General features: G+C 39.7%; 1 protein-coding gene across 8 annotated transcripts in view; it reads left to right on the top strand.

The window, feature by feature from the left end:
• Positions 1–23574, top strand: part of LOC122560227 (protein phosphatase EYA1-like) — a 270247-nt gene that overhangs the window by 133622 nt on the left and 113051 nt on the right. For all 8 annotated transcript variants that reach the window (XM_087994796.1, XM_043710684.2, XM_043710690.2 and 5 more), the window contains 2 exons: positions 15346–15428; positions 19335–19515. In XM_087994796.1, the coding sequence (XP_087850922.1) occupies positions 15346–15428; positions 19335–19515 (264 nt within the window). The remainder of the gene's footprint in view (positions 1–15345; positions 15429–19334; positions 19516–23574) is intronic.

Below are 23574 nucleotides of genomic sequence, written 5' to 3'. Positions count from 1 at the left end.
AAGTTCTAGTTAGCATTCAGAGTCCATCATCTGCAAGAGCATAAGGTCTCCCCCACACTTGCTGTAACTAATTCCCAGGTACTAACCTCATTAATTAGGAGAAAGTGAGGACTGCAGATGCTAGAGAGTCAGAGGTGACAAAGCATGGCGCTGGAAAAAGTACAGTAGGTCAAGCAGCACTCAAGGAGCAAGAGAGTCGACACTTCGGGCATAACCCTTCTTTAGGACTCAAATCTGTTATCTGTTTAAATATACTTTCGCCCGGTGTCGAAGCATCTGTAGAATGTTTTGATGAAGAGCCTGCCAGCAATTAACTTTCAGGCCTGTCATCTCAAACAAACAACAGCAGTCATTTTCAACTCTCAGTTCTCAGTTCACAGCTCCAAACCAAATCTGATAAAAGAATAAAATAGAAGTAATGAAAAATCAACGAGGGTTTTAACAAGATGCCAGTGACATCAGAGAGCATTTCAGATGTTAAGACAGAAGCGCAGACTGACATTTGGTAGCTATCCAAAGGACACGTGTGTAGGGGAAAGGGTCAGCTGCATATTTTTGTGAGCAGTAGACAAATTTTAAGCACAGAGCGATGAGTGCAGATGACAGTGAAAACTCACATAAAATTTTAAAAAGATTTAGCACATACATATCCCCAGCCAAAGTTAAATCACTGGATCCACTGATATAACTCTGAAAGCCTGTAGCAGGAACCAACCTTTTGAAAAGGTTGAGAAATGGAGCCAGAAAACCTAAGTTCAAAAGCACAAATGAAACACTGCTTGGAGCTCACTACGCCTTGGATTGGATTGGATTGGAAAGGACTAGTTTACAAAATTACAAACTAGATGTCGCCAGAACACATGAAGCCACAAGTCGACAGATGAAGATGCTGACTACTTTTAGCTAAGAGAAAGATAGTAGTCCTAACGCAGTGAAACAGCAAAAAAAATGGATTGCATTCCAGAGGTAGATAAAGGGATGGCACGGTGCTCAGTGGTTAGCACTGCTTCCTCACAGCACTAGGGACTCATGTTCAATTCCAAGCTCAGGCAACTGTCTGTGTGGAGTCTGTACATTCATCCCATGCTTGCGTGAGTTTCCTCCGGGTGCTCTGGTTGCCTTCCACAATCTAAAGATATGCAGGTTAGATGAATTGGCCATACTAAATTACCTATAGTGTTTAGGAATGTGTAGGTCAGATGCATTAGTCAGGTGTAAATGTAGAGTAATAGGTTATGGGTTTAGGTGGGTTACTCTTCGGAGAGTCAGTGTGGACTTGTTGGGCCAAATGGCCTGTTGCCAAACTACTGGGATTCTATACAGAAATTAGCAGTCTGGACCACAGCATGAATTCTGAGACAAAAGGAAATGTCCCACATTTTAATTAAACTGCAAGAGCTTGTTGTTAATCAGCAGGAAAACGTGCAGAAGAAAGAAAGAAGATGGTTAATGAGTCATCAGGAGTGGGACAACCGAGAGAATGAGAAGAAGAGAAACCAAAACCTCCACATCCTGGGAATGACAAGGAGTTTGAAGACACAAGAATTAAAGAAATTCATGAAATACCTGAATGTGATATTCCCAGAGAAAGAAAATTCACACAATCATTTAGATCAAGACAAAAGTGAGAAATCTGAACATGGAAATTTGATACTGGAGCATAATCACAATCAAATCACTGGATCCACTGTTGTGAATTTGAAAGCCTGGGCTGCAGGAACCAGGTGAGCCTGTCAACAATTTCTTTCTTCATCCCACACAAACCATCTCAAAAGATCTTCCCTGAAAATCAGAATGAACATCATTACTTTTGAATTTGAGCAATGTCATGTCACTGACATACAGGAGAGAGATGAACATCACCAGCTGGAACAACAAAATCAGAAGAACGCACAGAGGGAACGTTTCTGCCTCACTGATGCACATGGTGCTGCTACCCTGAAGTTGAGCAATTGCAAAGTACTGCAGGTTATATTAGCAAAACACAAGGTGACGGTGTGGACACAGAGTTGAGGATAGTACATGCATTGAAAAGCCGTCTGCAATCAGAAGCAAGGAAGTTATTGTTGGAATCGTGGATCCTACAGTCTGGGTAAATTCCATTGTTATGAGACAATGAACAAAGTCAAATGAATTCAGTTGAATGTTGCAATTCTCGAGGCTGACATTAAATGATATCTTGACGGAAAAGGAAAGACCTAATTTGGAAAGTTCAGTGGCTAAAGTAGATTTCTAGAAATTTAAAGCACTCCATGTTGAGGAGTTAGAATTAGAGAAGAAGGTTGCCAAGCTGGAATGGCCGAAAGGGCCAGCAACACATATGGGGCACGCTGAAAGGGAGAGTGTGGAAGAGATGTTACAAGCTATAAAGTTAGCCAAGGAGACAAGGCAAGAGGGACATCCCATCTTCGGGTTAAACCTTGAACACTACATCCTTCAAATCAACGAACTTGAAAAAGGAAAAGAATGACAATGCTGAGTTCTGACAGCAAATTATTGAAGTGCAGATGCAGCTTAACACCCTTATCACAATTGGAGAATGATATACTGGAGACTGATAACAAAGTTTAAAGGAGGAATTACAAAATGCAAGAAACTGGCAGAGCAGAAAGCTAAAAAACTGGTAGAAGACAGGCACAAAGAGTGATTAGAAGATAAAAATACCCAGCAAAATCATCATGCATTGCTTGAGGAGATGTATGGCCAGGCAAAAGACAAACTGCAATGTACTGGTTTAACTCAGAAGAGGCACAACATTTTACACCCAAGCAATATAGTGAATAATTTTTTTTCCCAGACCAGAAAACATATTGAAAAGTGTTCTTAAGGTCATAGAGATGTACAGCATGGAAACAGACCCTTCGGTCCAACCCGTTCATGCCGACCAGATATCCCAACCCAATCTAGTCCCACCTGCCAGCATCCGGCCCATATCCCTCCAAACCCTTCCTATTCATATACCCATCCAAATGCCTCTTAAATGTTGCAATTGTACAAGCCTCCACCACATCCTCTGGCAGTTCACTCCATACACGTACCACCCTCTGCGTGAAAAGATTGCCCCTTAGGTCTCTTTTATATCTTTTCCCTCTCACCCTAAACCTGTACCCTCTAGTTCTGGACTCCCCGACCCCAGGGAAAAGACTTTGTCTATTTATCCTATCCATGCCCCTCATAATTTTGTAAACCTCTATAAGGTCACCCCTCAGCCTCCGATGCTCCAGGGAAAACAGCCCCAGCCTGTTCAGCCTCTCCTTGTAGCTTAGATCCTCCAACCCTGGCAACATCCTTGTAACTCTTTTCTGAACCCTTTCAAGTTTCACAACATCTTTGTGAAAGGAAGGAGACCAGAATTGCACGCAATATTCCAACAGTGGCCTAACCAATGTCCTGTACAGCCGCAACATGACCTCCCAACTCCTGTACTCAATACTCTGAACAATAAAGAAAAGCATACCAAATGCCTTCTTCACTATCCTGTCTACCTGCGACTCCACTTTCAAGGAGCTATGAACCTGCACTCCAAGGTCTCTTTGTTCAGCAACACTCCCTAGGACCTTACCATTCAGTGTATAAGTCCTGCTAAGATTTGCTTTCCCAAAATGCAGCACCTCGCATTTATCTGAATTAAACTCCATCTGCCACTTCTCAGCCCATTGGCTCATCTGGTCCAGATCCTGTTGTAATCTGAGGTAACCCTGTTCGCTGTCTACTACACCTCCAATTTTGGTGTCATCTGCAAACTTATTAACACTACCTCTTATACTCACATCCAAATCATTTATGTAAATGACAAAAAGTAGAGATCCTAGCACCAATCCTTGTGGCACTCCACTGGTCACAGGCCTCCAGTCTGAAAAACAACCCTCCATCACCACCTTCTGTCTTCTACCTTTGAGCCAGTTCTGTATCCAAATGGCTAGTTCTCCCTGTATTCCATGAGACCTAACCTTGCTAATCAGTCTCCCATGGGGAACCTTGTCGAACGCCTTACTGAAGTCCATATAGTCCACCTACTGCTCTGCCCTCATCAATCCTCTTTGTTACTTCTTCAAAAAACTCAATCAAGTTTGTGAGACATGATTTCCCACGCACAAAGCCATGTTGACTATCCCGAATCAGTTCTTGCCTTTCCAAATAATTATACGTCCTATCCCTCAGTATTCCCTCCAACAACTTGCTCACCATTGAGGTCAGGCTCACCGGCCTATAGTTCCCTGGCTTGTCTTTACTGCCCTTCTTAAACAGTGGGCACTACGTTAGCCAACCTCCAGTCTTCCAGCACCTCGCCTGTGACTGTCGACGATACAAATATCTCAGCAAGAGGCCCAACAATCACTTCCACAGGTTCCCACAGAGTTCTCGGTTACACCTGATCAGGTCCTGGGGATTTATCCATTTTAACCATTTCAAGACATCCAGCACTTCCTCCTCTGTTATCTGGACATTTTGCAAGATGTCACCATCTATTCCCCTACAGTCTATATCTTCCATATCCTTTTCCACAGTAAATACCGATGCAAAATATTCATTTAGTATCGCCCCCATTTTCTGTGGCTCCACACAAAGGCCGCCTTGCTGATCTTTGAGGGGAAAGTGAGGTCTGCAGATGCTGGAGATCAGAGCTGAAAATGTGTTGCTGGAAAAGCGCAGCAGGTCAGGCAGCATCCAGGGAACAGGAGAATCGACGTTTCGGGCATAAGCCCTTCTTCAGGAAGGGCTTATGCCCGAAACGTCGATTCTCCTGTTCCCTGGATGCTGCCTGACCTGCGCTTTTCCAGCAACACATTTTCAGCGCTGATCTTTGAGGGGCCCTATTCTCTCCCTGGTTACCCTTTTGTCCTTAATATATTTGTAAAAACCCTTTGGATTCTCCTTAATTCTATTTGCCAAAGCTATCTCATGTCCCCGTTTTGCCCCCCTGAGTTCCCTCTTAAGTATACTGCTTCTGCCTTTATACTCTTCTAAGGATTCACTCGATCTATCCTGTCTATACCTGACATATGCTTCCTTCTTTTTCTTAACCAAACCCTCAATTTCTTTAGTCATCCAGCATTCCCTATACCTACCAGCCTTTCTTTTCACCCTGACAGGAATATACTTTCTCTGGATTCTTGTTATCTGATTTCTGAAGGCTTCCCATTTTCCAGCCGTCCCTTTATCTGCGAACATCTGCCTCCAATCAGCTTTTGAAAGTTCTTGCCTAATACCGTCAAAATTGGCCTTTCTCCAATTCAGAACTTCAACTTTTGTATCTGGTCTATCCTTTTCCATCACTATTTTAAAGCAAATCGAATTATGGTCGTTGGCCCCAAAGTGCTCCCCCACTGACACCTCAGTCACCTGCCCTGCCTTATTTCCCAAGAGTAGGTCAAGTTTTGCACCTTCTCTAGTAGGTACATCCACATACTGAATCAGAAAATTGTTTTGTACACACTTAAGAAATTCCTCTCTATCTAAACCTTTAACACTATGGCAGTCCCAGTCAATGCTTGGAAAGTTAAAATCCCCTACCATAACTACCCTATCATTCTTACAGATAGCTGAGATCTCCTTACAAGTTTGTTTCTCAATTTCCCTCTGACTATTGGGGGGTCTATAATACAATCCCAATAAGGTGATTATCCCTTTCTTATTTCTCAGTTCCACCCAAATAACTTCCCTGGATATATTTCCGGGAATATCCTCCCTCAGCACAGCTGTAATGCTATCCCTTATCAAAAATGCCACTCCCCCTCCTCTCTTGCCTCCCTTTCACTGTTTGTAAATTTTCCCAGATGCACTCCAATGTCCAGCAATACACGAATTCAAACAGCAAAGGCAGTAACTGTGCAGGTTCTCTATCTCTCTCTCCTGCACTGTCTTCATCATGTGCCTCCTTTGTCTGCTCTTCTCCCTTTTAAACTGCTGTTGTTTTGACTTTTTTTTTCCAAAGTTCCAAAACAATGCAACAGCATATAAAACAGTAATTGTTGCTAAGGTATTTTGTTTATTTATATAAGTCAAATACTAATCTTTGTTTTGGATATGATATTAAAGGGAAGTGCTGGAACAGTTCAATTAATACGTGGAGGTACTATTTAAAGAGGAGGGTATGTTATACATATGTTATTATGTCATCTGTAAAGTGCTAGGAGCCATTGCTATAAGAGTGCCACATTTAATACTGACTGCAGATAAGCTGCTGAGCAACAATGTATCAGTTAATCACTCATATAGAGAACTGCAAAACTGAAATGCTAAGTCCCTCTTCAATCCAGGAATGTCCAAATGGCCCATTTTTCAATTCTCATTTTCCAAAGAAATGTGTTTCTAACACATCTTCACCATTAATGACATGTCTTCAACCACCTAGGCCCTAAGCTTTGGTATTTCCTCTATAAACCTTTCCACCTGTCTACTTCACTTTACTCCTTTAAGAAATTACGTGAACCTATCTCCTCGACGATGCCTTTGATTATTTGCCCTGTTGTCTGCGATGTGGCTTGGTGTCAGATTGTCATTGTGTTACACGATATTTTCCTCCATTCAAGGTGCTAAATAAATATAAGTTGACCTTGTAATTGCACATGTAAATGTAAGCAGCAGAATTAGTTCTTCCATTAAGAATGAGACAAGGGCACCATTATCCTCTCTTCATTTCTGCTGACAGTCCTAGTTAGGTTTTGACATTACTTTTGTGCCTCTGCTTTCTGTAGTGGTTGAGCTTAGCAAATGCATTTCATTTATTATCTTGTTAGAGAATGCAAACATTCCTCCACAGTTTGTTAAAAATAGCAAAGGAAAGAAAAGTTTAATGAATTGCTTAATTATCAAAGAGACCTTTTTAATGCCTGACTTGAATTGATGCAACCATTACCTGACATAAATGCCCTCATGAATACCAATGATTACAGTCAGTTCACCCAGTTTATTTATTCAAATAACTGTTTTGAATTTCTTCGCATTTTCTTTCTGTATACTGTACTCATCCAGCCTGTCCTCCTTCACTCACTTTTATCCATTTTATTCAAACATTCAGCAGTGGGGTGATAGGGTTGAGGAGGGGAATGACCTGGTTCTCTGCCCATTTTACAACAATAGGTCAACGATACTGTTTGGTCATCCTGATTGGATATGCAACTAAACAGTAGAGGAATAGCCCATCCCCACCCCCATCCTCAAACACGTAACTGGAATCATTTAAGCCGAGTAATTGTCTTGTGAGCAAAAAATAGGAGAAAGCCTTTTTTTTCTCTCTGTGAGCGTCAACTTTTCAGAATAATTACTGACTCATTAATTACAGAGAATATCATGTTTCACTTTTTTTGTTTAGAGAACAATTTGAGGTCATAATATTCACTTGAATATTAATCCAAACTTCTGATGTAAAGAACAATTTGAGGTTATAATATTCACTTGAATATTAATCCAAACTTAAGATGTATCAATCAATGTGACCTGAAATAAAAGCCCTGCACTGAAATCTTTAGAAAATAGAATTCCCTTAAATTGTACTTACAATGTTACAGTAAAGGCTGTTATAGAATCACAGAATGAAACAGCACAACAAAAGGCCATTTGGCTCCTTATTCCTTTGCCAGGTTTAGATCACTAGTGTCCTTTCTTTGTTCTTTTCCTACAGCCCTGGAAGTATTTTCTTGTCAAGTAAATACTCCATTTGCTTTTTGAGCGTATTAATTATACTTAGTATTGTAGCCAAGCAAGGGAATGTGAGAGGATTTGAATGAGCTAGAGAAGGTCTGAAGGATTTTAAGGTCGATAAATGTTTGGTAACGTATATTGGAATATTAACTAAATATATGCTAAAAGATTGTCCATTGACCTAGGTTAGCATGGATTTGATTGTATTTGTTGACCAGTACTGAGAAAAATAGATAAAACACAGTTACCAGCAAGACAAATTAAGCTTATAAACATTTCAAAGGTATTTGATTAAGTTATTCTAATAATGCATAAGTTGTTGGTGAGGCCCATTTTGGATATTCAATGCAACATCAGAAAGCATCCTTAAATGTTCTAGTTTATATATGTGTATTATTTTATTGTTCATTATTAAGGGATTGCTATATCTCACTTTGCTAAATTATCCATCTGTTTATCCAGTGTCTGGTACTGGATAAGCAGAAATTTCCTGTAAGTAGTCATTGAGAAGACTGAAGCCATTGACTTTGGTTCCCACCACAGACTCTGTTTTCTGCTATCAATTCAATCCTTCTCCTTACCAACCATCTGAGGCAGTACCAGACTGTTCATAACCTTAATGTTATGTTTGGCCTAGCGCTGAACTTCTGGCATTATATCAGTATTATTCACAAAGATGGCCTGTTCCCATCCGTATAACATCTCCTGACTGCACCCTTGCCTTAGCAGAGGTGTACATCCATACCAAAGAAATCGCTTCAGTCTGTCAATAATTATTTAGAGGAAGTTTCTGCTTCACCAGTATCAGGTATTGGATAATCAGATTGATAATTTAGCAAGAGTAAATGAGAAGTGAGGTATAGCAATTAATGTTGACCCACATTGACCCCAAGTTAAGCAATATCTCAATTTTCACATTGCTAATTTCAAATTTCTGATGGCTTTACCCATCCCTACCTCTGTAATCCTGTCTGGCTCCAGCACCCTCTGAAACATCTGTGCTCTTCTAATTTTGTTCTTTGTAGAATCCAGCACTTTTAATTCCACCTCAATGTGGCTATGGTTCAGCTGCCTAGGCCCTACGTTTTGGAATTCCCTCCCTAATCCTGTCCACTTCACTACCTGTCTTTCCTCCTGTAAGACATTCCTTTCAAACACACCTCTGACCAAGCTTTTGATCATCTGCCTGAATATTACCTCTTGTGGCTTGGTGTCCAATTTTGTTTCATAATGCTCCTGTGAAACACCTTAAGATGTTTTATTGCATTAAGATGTTCTATATGATACAAGTTGCGTGACGATTGCAATTTGGAATATTTATTTAGATGAACGGTGTGCAAGAGAATAATTTATTTCAGTGAAAATGCAGTATATAATCAGTGGTGCTCTATTTATAGCTGTGCGACTAATGCACTTTCCTCATATTGTAGCACTTAGAAGCTTTTGCATGCTCATTTTTTCAACTATATCATTAACACCCAGTTTAAACTAAACAAGCATGCTCTTTAATAAAAAAATAACAGAAGCTGAATGATGAATAATTGCTGAAGCTTAATCACATTTCTGAATAACTGCTCATCTTTTTGAAGTGGGCTGCATATGGGTGATTATGTATATCACTCTACAGACAAAAGCTTATTGTTTTTAATGTTATCAGCTGAATCTGTTTATTCTGCTATAATGATGAGTCACACTACCACTCATCATTCAAGCAGTTTAAATGTACATTTGTCTTGAGTCTGTACTCTGTCTAACATTTACTGTGGATAAGTATGAGGTTATCCTTTTTGGTTGAAGGAATAGAAAGGCAATTTATTATCTCAATGGAGAGAAACTGAAGAGTGCTTCGGTGCGGAGAAAGCTGGGTGTCCTTACGCATGAATTGCAGAAAACTAGTGTGCAGTGCAACAGTACAGCTGAATGGAATTTTGGCATTCATTGCTAAAAAGTGTAAAAGAAGGGAATTGTTGCTGCAATTGTCCAAGGCATTAGTGAAACCGCACCAGGAGTATTGCATACAATTTTGGTCCCCTTACTTGAGGAGGGGTGTAATTGTACTGGCGAGGGGATTCACTCATTTGATTACAGAGGTGAGGGCTTTATCTATGAAGAGTGATTCAGCAGTTTAGGCCTATGCTGTCTGGAGTTTAGAAGAATTTTATACATTCGTTAAAGGAAAGAGGTTAACCAGAGAAAGCATAGGGCCCATTAGGAACCAAGGGGCAACCTTGTGTGAAGCTGCAGGATATTGAAAGGGTGTTCAATGCATACTTCTCTTTATGATTCATTCTGGAAAAGAAAAAGGTAGACACTGAATTCAGGAAAAGGGACTGTGAGGAACTTGCACAGTTTGACGTAGGAAATTGGGAGGTATTGGAGGCTATGTCAGGCTTAAAAACAGACAAATCCCCTGGCCCGGATGAATTGCATCCCAGGCTGTTGTGTGAGGTGAGGCAGGAAATTGTAGGGGCTCTGACACAATTTTTTTTAATTCCCCTCTGGCCACAGGGTAAGTGCCAGAGGACTGCAAAGTGGCCAGTGTTGTTCCACTTTCCATGAAGGGTGGTAGAGATGAACTAGAAAATTACAGATCAGTGAGTCTTACACCTGTGGTAGGGAAACTACTGGTGAAGATTCTGAAAGAGCAAATTAATACCCACATAGAAAGATATGGGTTAATTAGGGATGGTCAGCATGGCTTTGTCAGAGGGGAGGTCATACTTAACTGAGGGAAGCTCAGTTAATGTAGTTTATATGGATTTTAGCAAAGCTTTTGACAAGTTCCCATGTGATTGATGGAGACGGTTAAAGCACATGGACTTAAGGGAAATTTGACGAAATGGATCAGAAACTGGCTTAGTAATAGGACACAAAGGGTAGTGGTAAAAGGCTGTTCGAGTGACTGGAGACAAGAGTATAGTGGTGTGCTGTAAGCATCAGTACTGGAACCCTTATTGTTTGATATATACATAAATGATATAGATGGAAATGTCAGGGGGGATCGTTAAGCAGAATTACAGATGACACCAAGACACCAGATGACACCAGAGTGGTTAAAAGTGAAGCAGATGGTTGTAGGTTACAGGAAGGTATAGGTGGGTTGGTCAGATGGGCAGACCAGTGCCAAAAGGTATGTAACCCCGATAAATGCTGAGGTAATGCACTTTGGAAGAAGAAACAGGACAAGGGAGTATTTAATGAATGGCAGGACACTGGGTAGATTAGAGGAACAGAGGGATTATGGGTAATTCTTCACAGATCCCTGAAGTCAGCAGAGCACATGAATAGGATAGTTAAGAAGGCATATGGGACACTTGCTTTCATCAGTTGTAGCATAGAGCATAAGAACAAGGAGGTCATGTTGTTGGGAATGTACAGAATGTTGATTAGACCACAGCTGAAGTTCTGTGTGGAGCTCTGGTCACCTCACAACAGGAAGGATGTGATCGCATTAGAGAGGGGAAAAGAGGAGGTTTACCAGGATATTGCTGGGATGGAGAAATTGAACTACAAGGAAAGACTAGATAGGCTTGGATTGTTTTCTTTAGAGCAGAGAAGACTGAGGGGGGACATGATTGAGCTGTATAAGATTATGAGGGGTATGGACAGGGAGAATAGAGAGCATCATTCCCCTTCGTTGAGTGATAAATCACAAGATGGTATAGTTTTAGGGTAAGGGGCAGGAGATTCGGAGGAGATTTGGGAAAAAGCTTTTTCACTCAGTGGCTTCTGGGAACCTGGAATGCACTGCCTAGGAAGATAGTGGAGATCGGAAACTTTACAACCTTCAAAAAATACTTGGATGAACACTTCAGATATCTAAACATTCAAGGATGTGGGATACGTGCAGGAAAATGGGATTAGCACATCTTTAGTGATAGTCATGTTGGTGTAGACTGGATGGGCCAAAGGGCCTTTTCAGCACTGTCTGAATCTATGAATGAGAGGAGATCTAATTGAGACTATAAAATGCCAAAGGGGTTTGACAAAAAAGAAAGGATGTTTCCTCTTGTGAGGCAATCTATAATGAGCGATCACATAGTTTTAGGATAAGGGATAATAGGTTTAAAATAGTTTTGAGGAGAAAATATTTCTTTCAAAGAGTTGTGACTCAGTGGAATTCACTACCCCAGAATGTGGTGGGTGTTGGGACATTAGCAGTGAAGTGTAGGTTTATGGACAGCAGACAGGAGAGTTGAGTTGAGACTGAGATGTGACCAGGCATGACGTATCAAATGGCGGAGCAGGCCCAAGGGCCTGAATTACCTACTTCTGCTCCAGTTCTGATGTTCTTATGTCCTTAGGGTCTACATTTAAAAACAGATTGTTCTGATTTTTATGCATAGATATATGAATGTATATATTCATATACACAAACACAAATAAATGTATAGAATCTGTTTTCTATCTATAATGTTGTCAGTCTACCCTTTGCAAAGATATATCAGTTAATCTCTCCAAATGTCAATTTAAGGCTAGATGACCAACCTTTCCACCTATTTAAACTATATTCTGTCCAATAGTAAACATAATCATCATTTCTATCAATCTGTAAACATGCATTCTGTATGTCTTTTTTCTGTCCTTCCATCATTACTCTTAAAAATAAGGTTGTCTGTTTATCAATCTAAAACAACAGGCAGTAGAAACACAGAGCATAATGTTCATTATGCATCAGCATTATGTCCATTTTTGGGCAGAACCATGATGATTTGAGCAGGGAGCTGGCCTGTGCCCAATCTGCGTGTGCAGTCAGGCCACTACTAGATATGGCATAGCTATTTTACAGGCATCTTTGCCATTTGCCTAAAACCAGTATAATGTACATACACATATATTCTTATGTTTGAGAACTTTTTATTGAAACACTGCCGTTAGTAACTTCTGAACTGCCTATTTGAGTAAAGTTAAAGCCAAGGCTACTCCAAATGGAATACTTCAGTATCATTCAATCAAGCAACCAGCCTCTTGACTGACCCCATTCCTGGTCATTTCTTTCAATTACAATGTGCATTTTTTTTTGCAGGCCAGACAGCTCAGTATTCCTTTTCGTAAAAATGTGACAAGCACCAGTAGTTCACTCAAAAAGAGGTTAAACAGGGTCACGGATCAATTCTGGACTAACCTTCAGTACCCTACTAGCAACGAACAGAAAAATTAATCCTTGCAATAACTCATATTCTTCCAAAAATTTAAATTCATAAATGACTCATTCATTTCATGTGTTTTTCAACTTTGCCACTTTTAAACAAAGTCAAATACCTGTAAAGTCTTCTCAGCTGCTGTTCCATAGATGCCTCTGTTTACTTAAGCATCTATAGGCATTTCAAATTACAAATCTTCATATTAGTTCTGCATTTCACTGTAATCTATCAATCTGAAAACTATTCAAATGTTTCATCTGTTCATCATTCTGTCAATATACAAATATATTCATCTGGAAATCGGTCTGTCTTTTAAATGTAACCATCTGTTAATCAGTAAATCTCCCCATCTGTCAATCTGCATTCATTAATCAATAATCCCACCACCTGTCAGACTACGAATTTCTGGATTAGTAAATCCATTCAGCTACTAATATATAATTGATATGTTTACCATCTGTCCATTTGCAAACCCAACAATTTATAAATTTGCCAATTATAATCTGCCAATTGAGGCATTTGCCCATCTCCCCTTGTGTAATCTTGCTTTTATGTAAATTATTCTTCATCAAATAAACTGAGCATATTTATCATATTGTAAGATGGTTCATTTGTCAGATCACTTTTCTACATAGTTAAAAATCACACAACACCAGATTTTAGTCCAACAGGTTTTTTTGGAAGTACTAGCTTTTGGAGCACTGCTTCTTCATCAGTTGATTGATGAAGGAGCAGTGCTTTGAAAGCTAGTGCTTCCAAATAAACCTGTTGGACTATAACCTGGCGTTGTGTGGTTTTTATCTTTCTACACCCCAGTCCAACACCGGCGTCTCCAAATCATGACTTTTCTACATGCCCTTTTATCTTTAAACATGTCAAGCTTTCAGCTTATAGATACCTTATAATATTTCTGTCTATCTTCTCTAACTATATCTGCCCACATGTAAATGCATTGACAAGAATGTCTGATCTATCTGATTTACCCTACTGTTTCTAAGTTTGTCAGTCTATGAATATTTTTGCATGAACTAACTTGTTAGTCAATCTGCACAGGCACAAAGATGAATCAAAGTTAATGAAATATTGGCAGTTTCTTTCAAGACTACTCAAATTCAAAAGCAAGGAAGTAATGTTTCAGTTGTACTGAGTCTGTTCAAATCAATATGTTTGGGCATTGAATCACAGGAAAGTTATACTGGTCTTGGAAGGCTTATATTGCAGATTCACCAGAAAGAATCTTAACAGCTTATTTTCAAGAAAACAGTTTTATAAAGTTACCATGTAAGTCTTTGAGTTCAGAAGGCTTTGAGGTGATCTAATTGAGATATTTTAAGTGACAAAGACATTCAATAAGGTCAGTAAAGAAAACATTTCACCTGCTTGGGAAATCCAGAACAAGATAGAGTAATCTTAAAATTAATTCTGTTTGTTTAGAAGTGGGGTCACAAAGCACTTTTTCGCTCAAAGCAATGAAGTAAAGCACTCAGTTCTAAAATGTTGTGTATTCTAACTCAATTGAAATCACACAAGTAATCCTGTACAATGGCAGAGTATTGAACTATAGGTCCACCAGTGCTCTATCCAAACTAATTCTATCATTGACCATCATTAACATTCATGCATTACCATCAGGAGTTCTCAGAATATCATCAAATAACTGCCTTTCCTCCAAGATTGACTGTAAATCTACCAACTTGTTTGTCAGCTGTCCTGTCAACGTTATGTTCTACATATCTACTCGTTCAAATTTAGAGATAAATAAATTATCTGTCAATCAATAAAACTACCCTTCCAATCTATAAATAATGAGATAACAATATAACTATTAACAAATGAAGTATTTGGACGAAGGTTATTTGTCTACTATTTTAAAGAAGAACTAAAATAAAGGGATTTTCTGAAATATGCATCATTATGCTCTTCACCTATTCAACTTTAAGATAATCAATATACAGTACTGAAATGCTAATCCATCAATTTATAATCCAAGCAATTAATAAAGTTATCATGTAGTTTTATCACCCTGAATGTTTGTCTAGCTGTGAATCTATCCATCTTTCATTTACACCGTAGCTCATTTTCCCTCCACATATCAAAAGGTATCCATCTGTAAATTGGTCTATTTGTCTGCCTGGGATATGTCACTTCTCATTAAATAAATCTGTCTTCTGCCAATTTATAAACCATTCCACCTGTTCATTTACAAGTATGTCCATTTGTAAATCTATCAATGTGCAAACCTATCCATCTGTAACTAACTCCATTCATAAATCTGTCTTACCTTATGTTGTACCCATCTGTAAATGTTTCTCTGTATCTCATAGCATTTATTACATATACCTTCATGAAAACTGGATTGTTTAAACCAGCAGTTGTTTCAGTCAATGAGAGCAGATGGTTTACAGAGGGGTTAAGAATAAGGTCATTATGATATGTATACAAAATGTGTGAGCATACTGAAAGTAGGGTGGACTTGCAGTCACGGTATGTTTGCCAATATATGCTTGTTCTTTGTCTGTGTATATTGATTATAACTGGATTTGTTCTCCTTTCACAGGTAGTAGCCTGACAGCAACATCAGGGATTTATCAGGGAAACAATGCAATCACCAGCTCTACAGGTTTTAGCAGTGCACAGCAGGTCAGATTCAAATCATTCTATTCTTTATCGACAGATTGTTTGATACTTGTAGGCATTGCATATCTCCTCAGAGACTGACATGATTTTGTTTCCACCATCTGAGCTACTGTTTGAAAAAATTAGAACTCATAAAATAAAGATTCACACTGAAAGACTTGGACGGTTTTCAGGTTTAGGTTGATATGTGATATGCAACATTCATGTCACATCATTGCTGTGTACTCGTTCAAAGAGAGAAAGTCTTCTCTTCCTCCCTTTGGACTTCCATGGCATTACCATCGTTGAATCCCCTGCATTAACATCCTTTGGGGCAGAGGAGGGGTGGGAATAGGGGGATTAGCGATGGGTGGTTGGGGGCATGATGGATGGTTGTGGGCGTGGTCAACATTGATGAGAACCTTAACCAGAAATGACCGTTTCAATATTGTGCAGATCAGAGACTGAGCATTCCTTGGAAAGTAACACACCTCCTGATTTCTTGAAAGCCTTTTCACCAAGAACAGGCCACATGTCAGGAGTGTGATGGAATACCTTCCACTCCAAAAGTACTCAAGGAGTTGGATGCCATTCAGAATAAAGCAGCTCACTAGATTGTCACATCATCCATCAGTTTGAACACCCACTCCTTACATCACCAACACTGTATATGCAGAATGTTGTATCTACAAGATTCACTGCAGCAACTGTTTCCAAAATCATCCCAACTATGAATCTCAATCATCTGGTGAGACTCATGCTGCAGACGGGAACACCAACTGCCACGAGTTCCCCTCCAAATGACACATCATCCTGATTAGGAAATATATCACTCCCATCTCTTCAGCATCACTGTATCAAAATACTAGCACTTCCAACTTTCTAATACTTTGAGAGTGGCTACATCACACAGATTACAATGGTTCAAGAAGGTCACTCATCACCACTTCCTCAAGGCCGATTAATTTGGGCAAATTAATGCTGGCATGGTCAAGAATTCCTATATACCGTGAATTAATTTTTAAAAATGTTACCTACATTTGGAGAAACTTGCCAAGATTAGCACAGCATCTCACAAGAAACTCTACAGTGATTTTATTTTGTTTGTGAAAAATGGATGATATGTAAATCAAAGTTCATATCACCTAAACAGTGAACTTCAAAGTAATGATTCTTATATGTTAAACTTAGAGGAATCCCTTCTTTGTTGGATCCAGGCTTCATTTTGTCAAATCACAGAGAGATATCAATAATAATCATAGCCAATTCTGTTGAACAAATCTACTTCCTTCAGCTGCCTCATCATTATTGGAACTGTTTGTGTGGATAAGATTTCCCAACCAGGTAAAGGAATGACTATGATAATGAATGGGAGAAGGCTCCATCTTCACTATCCGCCCTCAATCAATTGTTGACATTATTGTTATAATAGTTTCATAGCTATGTATCAGGGTTTGAAAATTTGTTTCCACTTTGTTTCTTGAACTGGATCTTATTGAGCTGCATCCAAAAGTAGACTAAGCAGTGATAGAAATATGCAGTTGTCTACTGAGGTGACTCAGTGGTCAGCACTGCTGCCTCACAGCGCTAAGGACCCAGGTTCAATTTCAGTCTTGGGTGACTGTCTCTGTGGGTTTCCTCCAGGTGTGCAGGTTTCTCCCATAGTCTAAAGATATGCAGGTCAGGTGAATTGGCCAGGCTAAATTGCCTATAGTGTCAGGTGTATTAGTCAGAGGGAAATGGGTCTGGATAGATTACTCTTTAGAGGGTTGGTGTGGACTTGTTGGGCTAAATGGCCTTTTTCCACACTTTCGGAAATCTAGTCTAAAGCACTCATTTTGCCCCAACCTCAACAATGATAAATTCTTGTATTAACCTTTAGGGATATTCCAATCCATTCTGTCTCCAGCTTTGGTAAAATTGCCAACTCTGATTGGATATAAATTTGGAGATTATATCATGTGACTTCCTGTCATAAATTGCCCTGCTCTCCATGCTCATTCCTGTTGGGTATCATGACCATTGCCACAGTACAACATCTTCCCTTGCCAACTTGAACGTAAACACTCACTCGATTATCACTTTTATGCATTCATGTGATGTGGACATCACTGACAAAGCCAGAATTTTGTAATTGTCATGGAGAAGCCTTCTTTACCCTCTCCAGTCCTTAAGGTGTAAGACTATTAACAGTGGTGTTAGGAAGGGAGTTTCAGGATTTTGACCCAGCAACAGTAAGGGAATGACAGTATAATTCTAATTCAAGATGATGTGTGGCATGGAGGTGTTGGTGTTCAATTCATTTGTTAACTTTGTCCTTTGAAATAGTAGATGTTGCAGGTTTGGAAGATGCTTTTGAAGAAAGTGTGGTAAGTTACTGCATTGCATCCTGTAGATGGTACACATTGGGCTTTAATGAAACTAATGAATGTTGAAAAGTGGCAAATGAGGTGTAAGTCAAACAGGCTCATTTGTCCTTTATTGGAGCTGACCTAACCAGGCAAGTGGAGATTCTCCATCACAGTTCTGACTTGTGACGTACGGTGTGTTAGCTTTTATTGGTCGAAGGATTGACTTCTGGAGCCATAAGGTCATGTTGCAGCTGTAAAATACTCTGGTACAGCCACACTTGGAGTATTGTGTACCGTTCCAGTCGCCGCATTATAGGAAGGATGTGGAAGCATTGGAAATGGTGCAGAGGAGATTTACCAGGGAACAGGGCAATTTATGACAGAAAGTCACATGATATAATCTCCAAATTTATATCCAATCAGAGTTGGCAATTTTACTAAAGCTGGAGACAGAATGGACTGGAATGACCCTAAAGGTCAATACAAGAATTTATCATTGTTGAGGTTGGGGCAAAATGAGTGTTCCTCAATAGACAGTTGTATATTTCCATCACTGCTTAGTCTATCTTTGGATGTAGCTCAATAGGATCCAATTCAAGAAACAAAATAGAAACAGACTTTCAAACCCTGATATGGAGGGAAGGTCTTATGAGGAAAGGCTGAGGGACTGAGGCTGTTTTTATTAGAGAGAAGAAGGTTGAGAGGTAACTTAATGGCGACATATAAGATGATCAGAGGATTAGATAGGGTGGACAGTGAGAGATATTTTTCCTTAGAATGTGATGGCTAGCATGAGGGGACATAGCTTTAAATTTAAGGACAGATGTCAGAGGTAGGTTCTTTCCTCAGAGAATAGTAGGGGCGTGGAATGCCCTGCCTGCAACAGTAGTAGACTCGCCAACTTTAGGGGCATTTAAAAGGTCACTGGATAAACATATGGATGATAATGGAATAGTGTAAGTTAAATGGGCTTCAGATTGGTTTCCCCATGATGTTGATTGCAGGGGATTCAGCAATACTAATGCAATTGAACATCAGTAGATGGTTGATTAGATTCTTTCTTTTTGGAGTTGACCATTGCCTGGCACATATCTGACATAATCATTACTTTTCACATCTGCTTAGATGCTTCCTGATTCATTCAAGCAACTGTTTTGCTTCTAATTACAATATTCTTATAATCAATGAGCAAAAATGGTGGAAACATTCTGAGTTGCTTCCAGTGCCCTGGAGGTTATTTTCAATTATCAAAGGTGCAGGGGTACCCTGGAGGGTTGGCCTTCAAGCCTACACAGCAAAATCTTCTGTAGTGGATGTTCTCTTCCAGCCAATGAACTAGTTTTGAGGTCCTGTATTTTAACCCCAGTCTCACATGCTGTCTGCTGGCCAGGCAGAATTGCAAGACCCCACTCCCATTCCTTACCACCCTTAAATTACCTCAGAACATCCTACAGCATGGTGCCTACAACCTAGACGTTGGCAATTTAGTTCCGGCAGAAAATCGCTGGCATTGATTGTACTGAAGTGATTGTTCTTTCGAATGTCATACTAATGTCATGCTGGTTTCTATTTTCTTAAGGAATATACTGCATATCCAGGCTTCCCACAGGGACAGTATCCACAGTATTACAGCTCTGCATACAGCTCTCCGTATGTAACCGCAAATAACATTAGCCCTTCAGCCATTTCTGGAATGACTTATCAGATCCCGGAGCCACCAATTGCTATAACTAATCAAACGAGTGCAGAGTCAATGTCGGGTAAGGGAAGAACATAAATCTTCAACTGTCTCTTACTTATTCCTTTAGTTTGAGTACGTAGTTTTGGGTGAAATCACTTCAGTACATCAGCCCTGCAACAAATGCTATTAGTTGCGGATGAAGAGAAAAACAAACATCAAGAATTCAAAATGCAAAGAAGCCATCAGATTTGTCCAAAAGGTCTCTCAGTCACAGTTACATATTAATGCTGGGAATGCATTTGCTGTCAGCAAGAAAAAATCTTTAAATGATTCACCATCACCTTCTGCAGGATAATTAGAGATCAGCAACTTTTGCTGTTAATGGCAGCAATGTTCACATTTCATGGATTTTTTTTTAAATAAGTAAAGTGAGGAGAGGGAAAGCACTCACCCAACAGAACGAGAGATCCAGAGAAGGCCATTCTCAAAGATTTCAACTCGCAACTCATAATATTATATACTTACAAGTAAAACCTTTGTGTTTGGTTTTCTGATTTTTAAAATAGAATTGCGGTTTGAAATGCTATTGCTCTTAATGTCAGCTCCCTTTAATAAATATTGAGAATTGGGCTCTCAGTTTTTATATGTAAAAGCACCATCTCCTGCTTCTCCAGTGAATGAATCATAGGAACCTGGAAATGTAAAGGTTGGAAGGAGGCAATTTGGCCCATTGTGTCCACACAGGCCAAAAATAACCATCCAACTATATCCTGAAGCCTAAGCTCTTGATCTGTATGAGTACAGATAATTTGAGTACATATCAAGTACTTTTTAAATATTAACAGGGTTTTGACCTCTGTCACCCTTTCAAACAGTGAGTTTAAAATCCCACTATGATCTGGGGATAAAAATCCACTCTGAATGTCTTACCTCTACATTTCCTGTTTGTGGGCAACTTTTCCAAAAGGAGTAAGGACATATCTATCTGCTCTACTTAGATCCCTCAGCATTTTATACGTCTCAATAAGCACCTGTCTCAGCATCCTCTGTTACAAAGGAAAAATCCCTAGTCTCCCACCTCCACATAACTAAGATTCTCTAGTCCAAATCTCGTCTATGTCCTATCTAATGCAGTAACATCTTTATCATAATGGAGTGACCAGAATGACATGTGGCAGTCTAGCAATGACATCACTAGTTTTTATGCAGTTCCAGCATAACGACTCTGCACTTATATTCAATGCCTTAGCTAATAAAAGAAAATCCCCATGTGCCTTATTGTACATCTTACTTAACTGCCCAGCTATTTTTAGGAATGGGTAAACTTGTACTCCAAGATCTCTCTGTTTCTCCATACTTCTCAATCTCTTACCATTTATTACAAATTAGGAGCAGAAGTCAGCCACTTAGCCCATGGAATCTCCCCTGCCGTTCAACAAGGTTATGACTGATCTGTTTGTCCTCCCCATCTGCCCACTAATAACCTTTGTTTCGCTTGTTTAACAAGAATCTGTCTACCTCTGCATTAAAACACTCAATGACCCCCATCTCTATTGCCCTCTGAGGCAAAATTTCAAAGTCAATGCTACGGACTAGCCCAGACCACTCAAAGCATTCTTAAGCAGGCAGCCCAGACTGCAACTATGCTATTAGTTTCAATAAGTGTACAATGAAAATTACCCGGAGTAGGTTACCTAAGTTGACTATCAGGTTTTGAAACAGAAAAAAATTTATTCACAAAATTACGGAATGAAACACAAAGAACATAATATAGATTATCCACAGAGCTCAGTCTATCCAAACTAGACTTCATTATGCTGTTCTGAAAATACACAACAGTCCCAATAAACAAACCCCTTAAACATAGAGTAAAACTAAAACAGAGGCTTACAGGTCAAAGTTAAAAGGGCAGAAGGAGAGAGAGTTTAGCAGCTTGTTTCCACACTGCTCCTGTTGAACTGACTCAAACAGGACTTAAGTTTTTGCGACTGACGACTCCCCTTCCATTGTACAGGTCACTTCTAAAACATAATAACTTTGGCTTAAAGTCTCATCTGTTTACATATAAACAAAAAGGCCTCCCAATACCCTTTTCATCTCTGTACCAACGCAGCCGATTTCCAGCCCAGACTGTTTTATGACCCCTCTGAAAAAGATCAAGGACACAGTATCCTTGAGAAAAGGAACAGCTTTTAGAAAAAGGACCAGCTTTGTAACACCTCCCCCTTAAAAAAATGAATCATCGATATCCAAAAATGGCTTCATTTAAAAAAAAAATTGGTTAGTACTCTAAAACAGGCATATACATTACTCTGACTATGCACATGCAAACATGCGCAACCACATTCGAATTCAGGCCTTGGCCCGCCTGCCACCAAGCACCTCCGTATTTCATTCGAGTCTCGACAACGCATTGGCAGTCATGCTTTTGCGACCTGCCACATGCACAATGGTCAAATTGAATGGCTGCAACAACAAACTCCATCTAAACAGTCTGGCATTTTTGTCCTTAAATTTGTCCACAAGTGTCAATGAGTTATGATCAGTGTATGTGATTGTCTCAGTTGCGTTGCTGATAATACAAACACTGAAATGTTGTAATGCCAACACCAAGCTCAGAGTCTGTTTCTCCACCATTGAATATTTATGTTGATGATTGTTCAATGTCCTGAAAAGATTTCCCGATAGGTCTTTCTATTCCCTTGTCATCCTCCTGCAGGAGTACCGCAGCGACACTCACGTCACTGGCATCGATAGCCACCTTGAAAGGCTTTGCATAATCAGGTGTGACTAATAGTGGGACAGTGGTTAACACAGTCTTTAGGCTGTCAAATGCCTTCTGACAGTCCGCTGTCCACTGAAACTTCTTGCCCTTTTTTAACAAATTGGTGAGTGGACCAGCCACACTGCTGAAGTTTGGCACAAAGTTTCAGTAAAATCCACTCAATCCCAGGAACCGTAGTACTGCCCTTTTCATTGACAGTGTGAAAAATTCCCCAATAACTTTGGTTTTCACATCCCATGGGGCCATTAGTCCATGTCCAATAATATGGCTCAGGGCTTTGGCAAATTCAGTTTTAGCCACGTTTACCACCAAGCCTGCCTTCCAAAGTTGATTGAACAAGTCCAAAAAGTGCTGTAAATGTCCCTTCCACGAGTGACTAAAAATCACCACGTCATCAATATACACCATACAGTTGGGTAATCTGGCAATGACCTTATTAGTCAGTCTCTAAAATGTGGCTGGAGCGTTTTTCATACCAAATGGCATGACTTTGAACTGATATAGTCCATTGGTGTTACAGAAGCCGAAATTGCCTTTGCTCTTTCTGACAAAGGTACCTGCCATTAGCCTCTGAGCAAGTCCAACTTAGAAATGTAAGTTGCTTGTCCCACCTTTTCAACACAGTCCTCCAACTACGAAACTGTATATGCATCAGTCTTTGTAATGGGATTGAATTTGCAATAGTCCACACCTAACCATTGGGTACCATCTGGCTTTGGCACCATGACTATGGGTGAGCTCCAGTCATTGTAACTCACTTCGATTATGCCATCTTGGAGCATGCGTCCTATCTCCTTCTGAACCTGTGCCAACTTTAGGAGGTTATGCCTATAAAGATGTTGCTTAATGTGAACAGCATTTCCTATATCTACATTATGCACAATTAGGTTAGTACTTCCCAGTTTATTTCTGCATATCTCCCCATGTGATAGTAATAACTCTCCCAGGTCATTTTGATTTTCTTGTGGAAGGTAACTCAATAATTTATCCCAATTTTGACAACTTCCTCATTGTCCAATTTGATTTGAGGAATATCAAATTCAGAATCCTCTGAACTTGGTTCTTTTTTCTTTGCTGTAATCATTAACACCTTCCCCTCTTGCTTTCCTTCCCGATCAAAATACCTTTTGAGCATATTCACATGACACTCTCTGTGAGATTTCTTCCTGCCTGGAGTCCCTGTCAAGTAGTTCACCTCACTCAATTTCCTCTTGATTTGATAAGGTCCACTAAACCTTGTTTTAAAAGGTTCACCTGTTACCTGAAGTAACAGCAATACCTTATCCCCAATGGCATAATTGTGAATTTGTGATTTCTTATCCACTTTTTGTTCCATTGTATGCTGCGATATTT

Source organism: Chiloscyllium plagiosum, unplaced genomic scaffold (genome assembly GCF_037043375.1).
Source record: "Chiloscyllium plagiosum isolate Xiang-an unplaced genomic scaffold, Cpla_swu_hap1 HiC_scaffold_15, whole genome shotgun sequence".
NCBI lineage: Eukaryota > Metazoa > Chordata > Chondrichthyes > Orectolobiformes > Hemiscylliidae > Chiloscyllium > Chiloscyllium plagiosum.
This window is presented reverse-complemented; position numbering and strand designations above follow the sequence as displayed.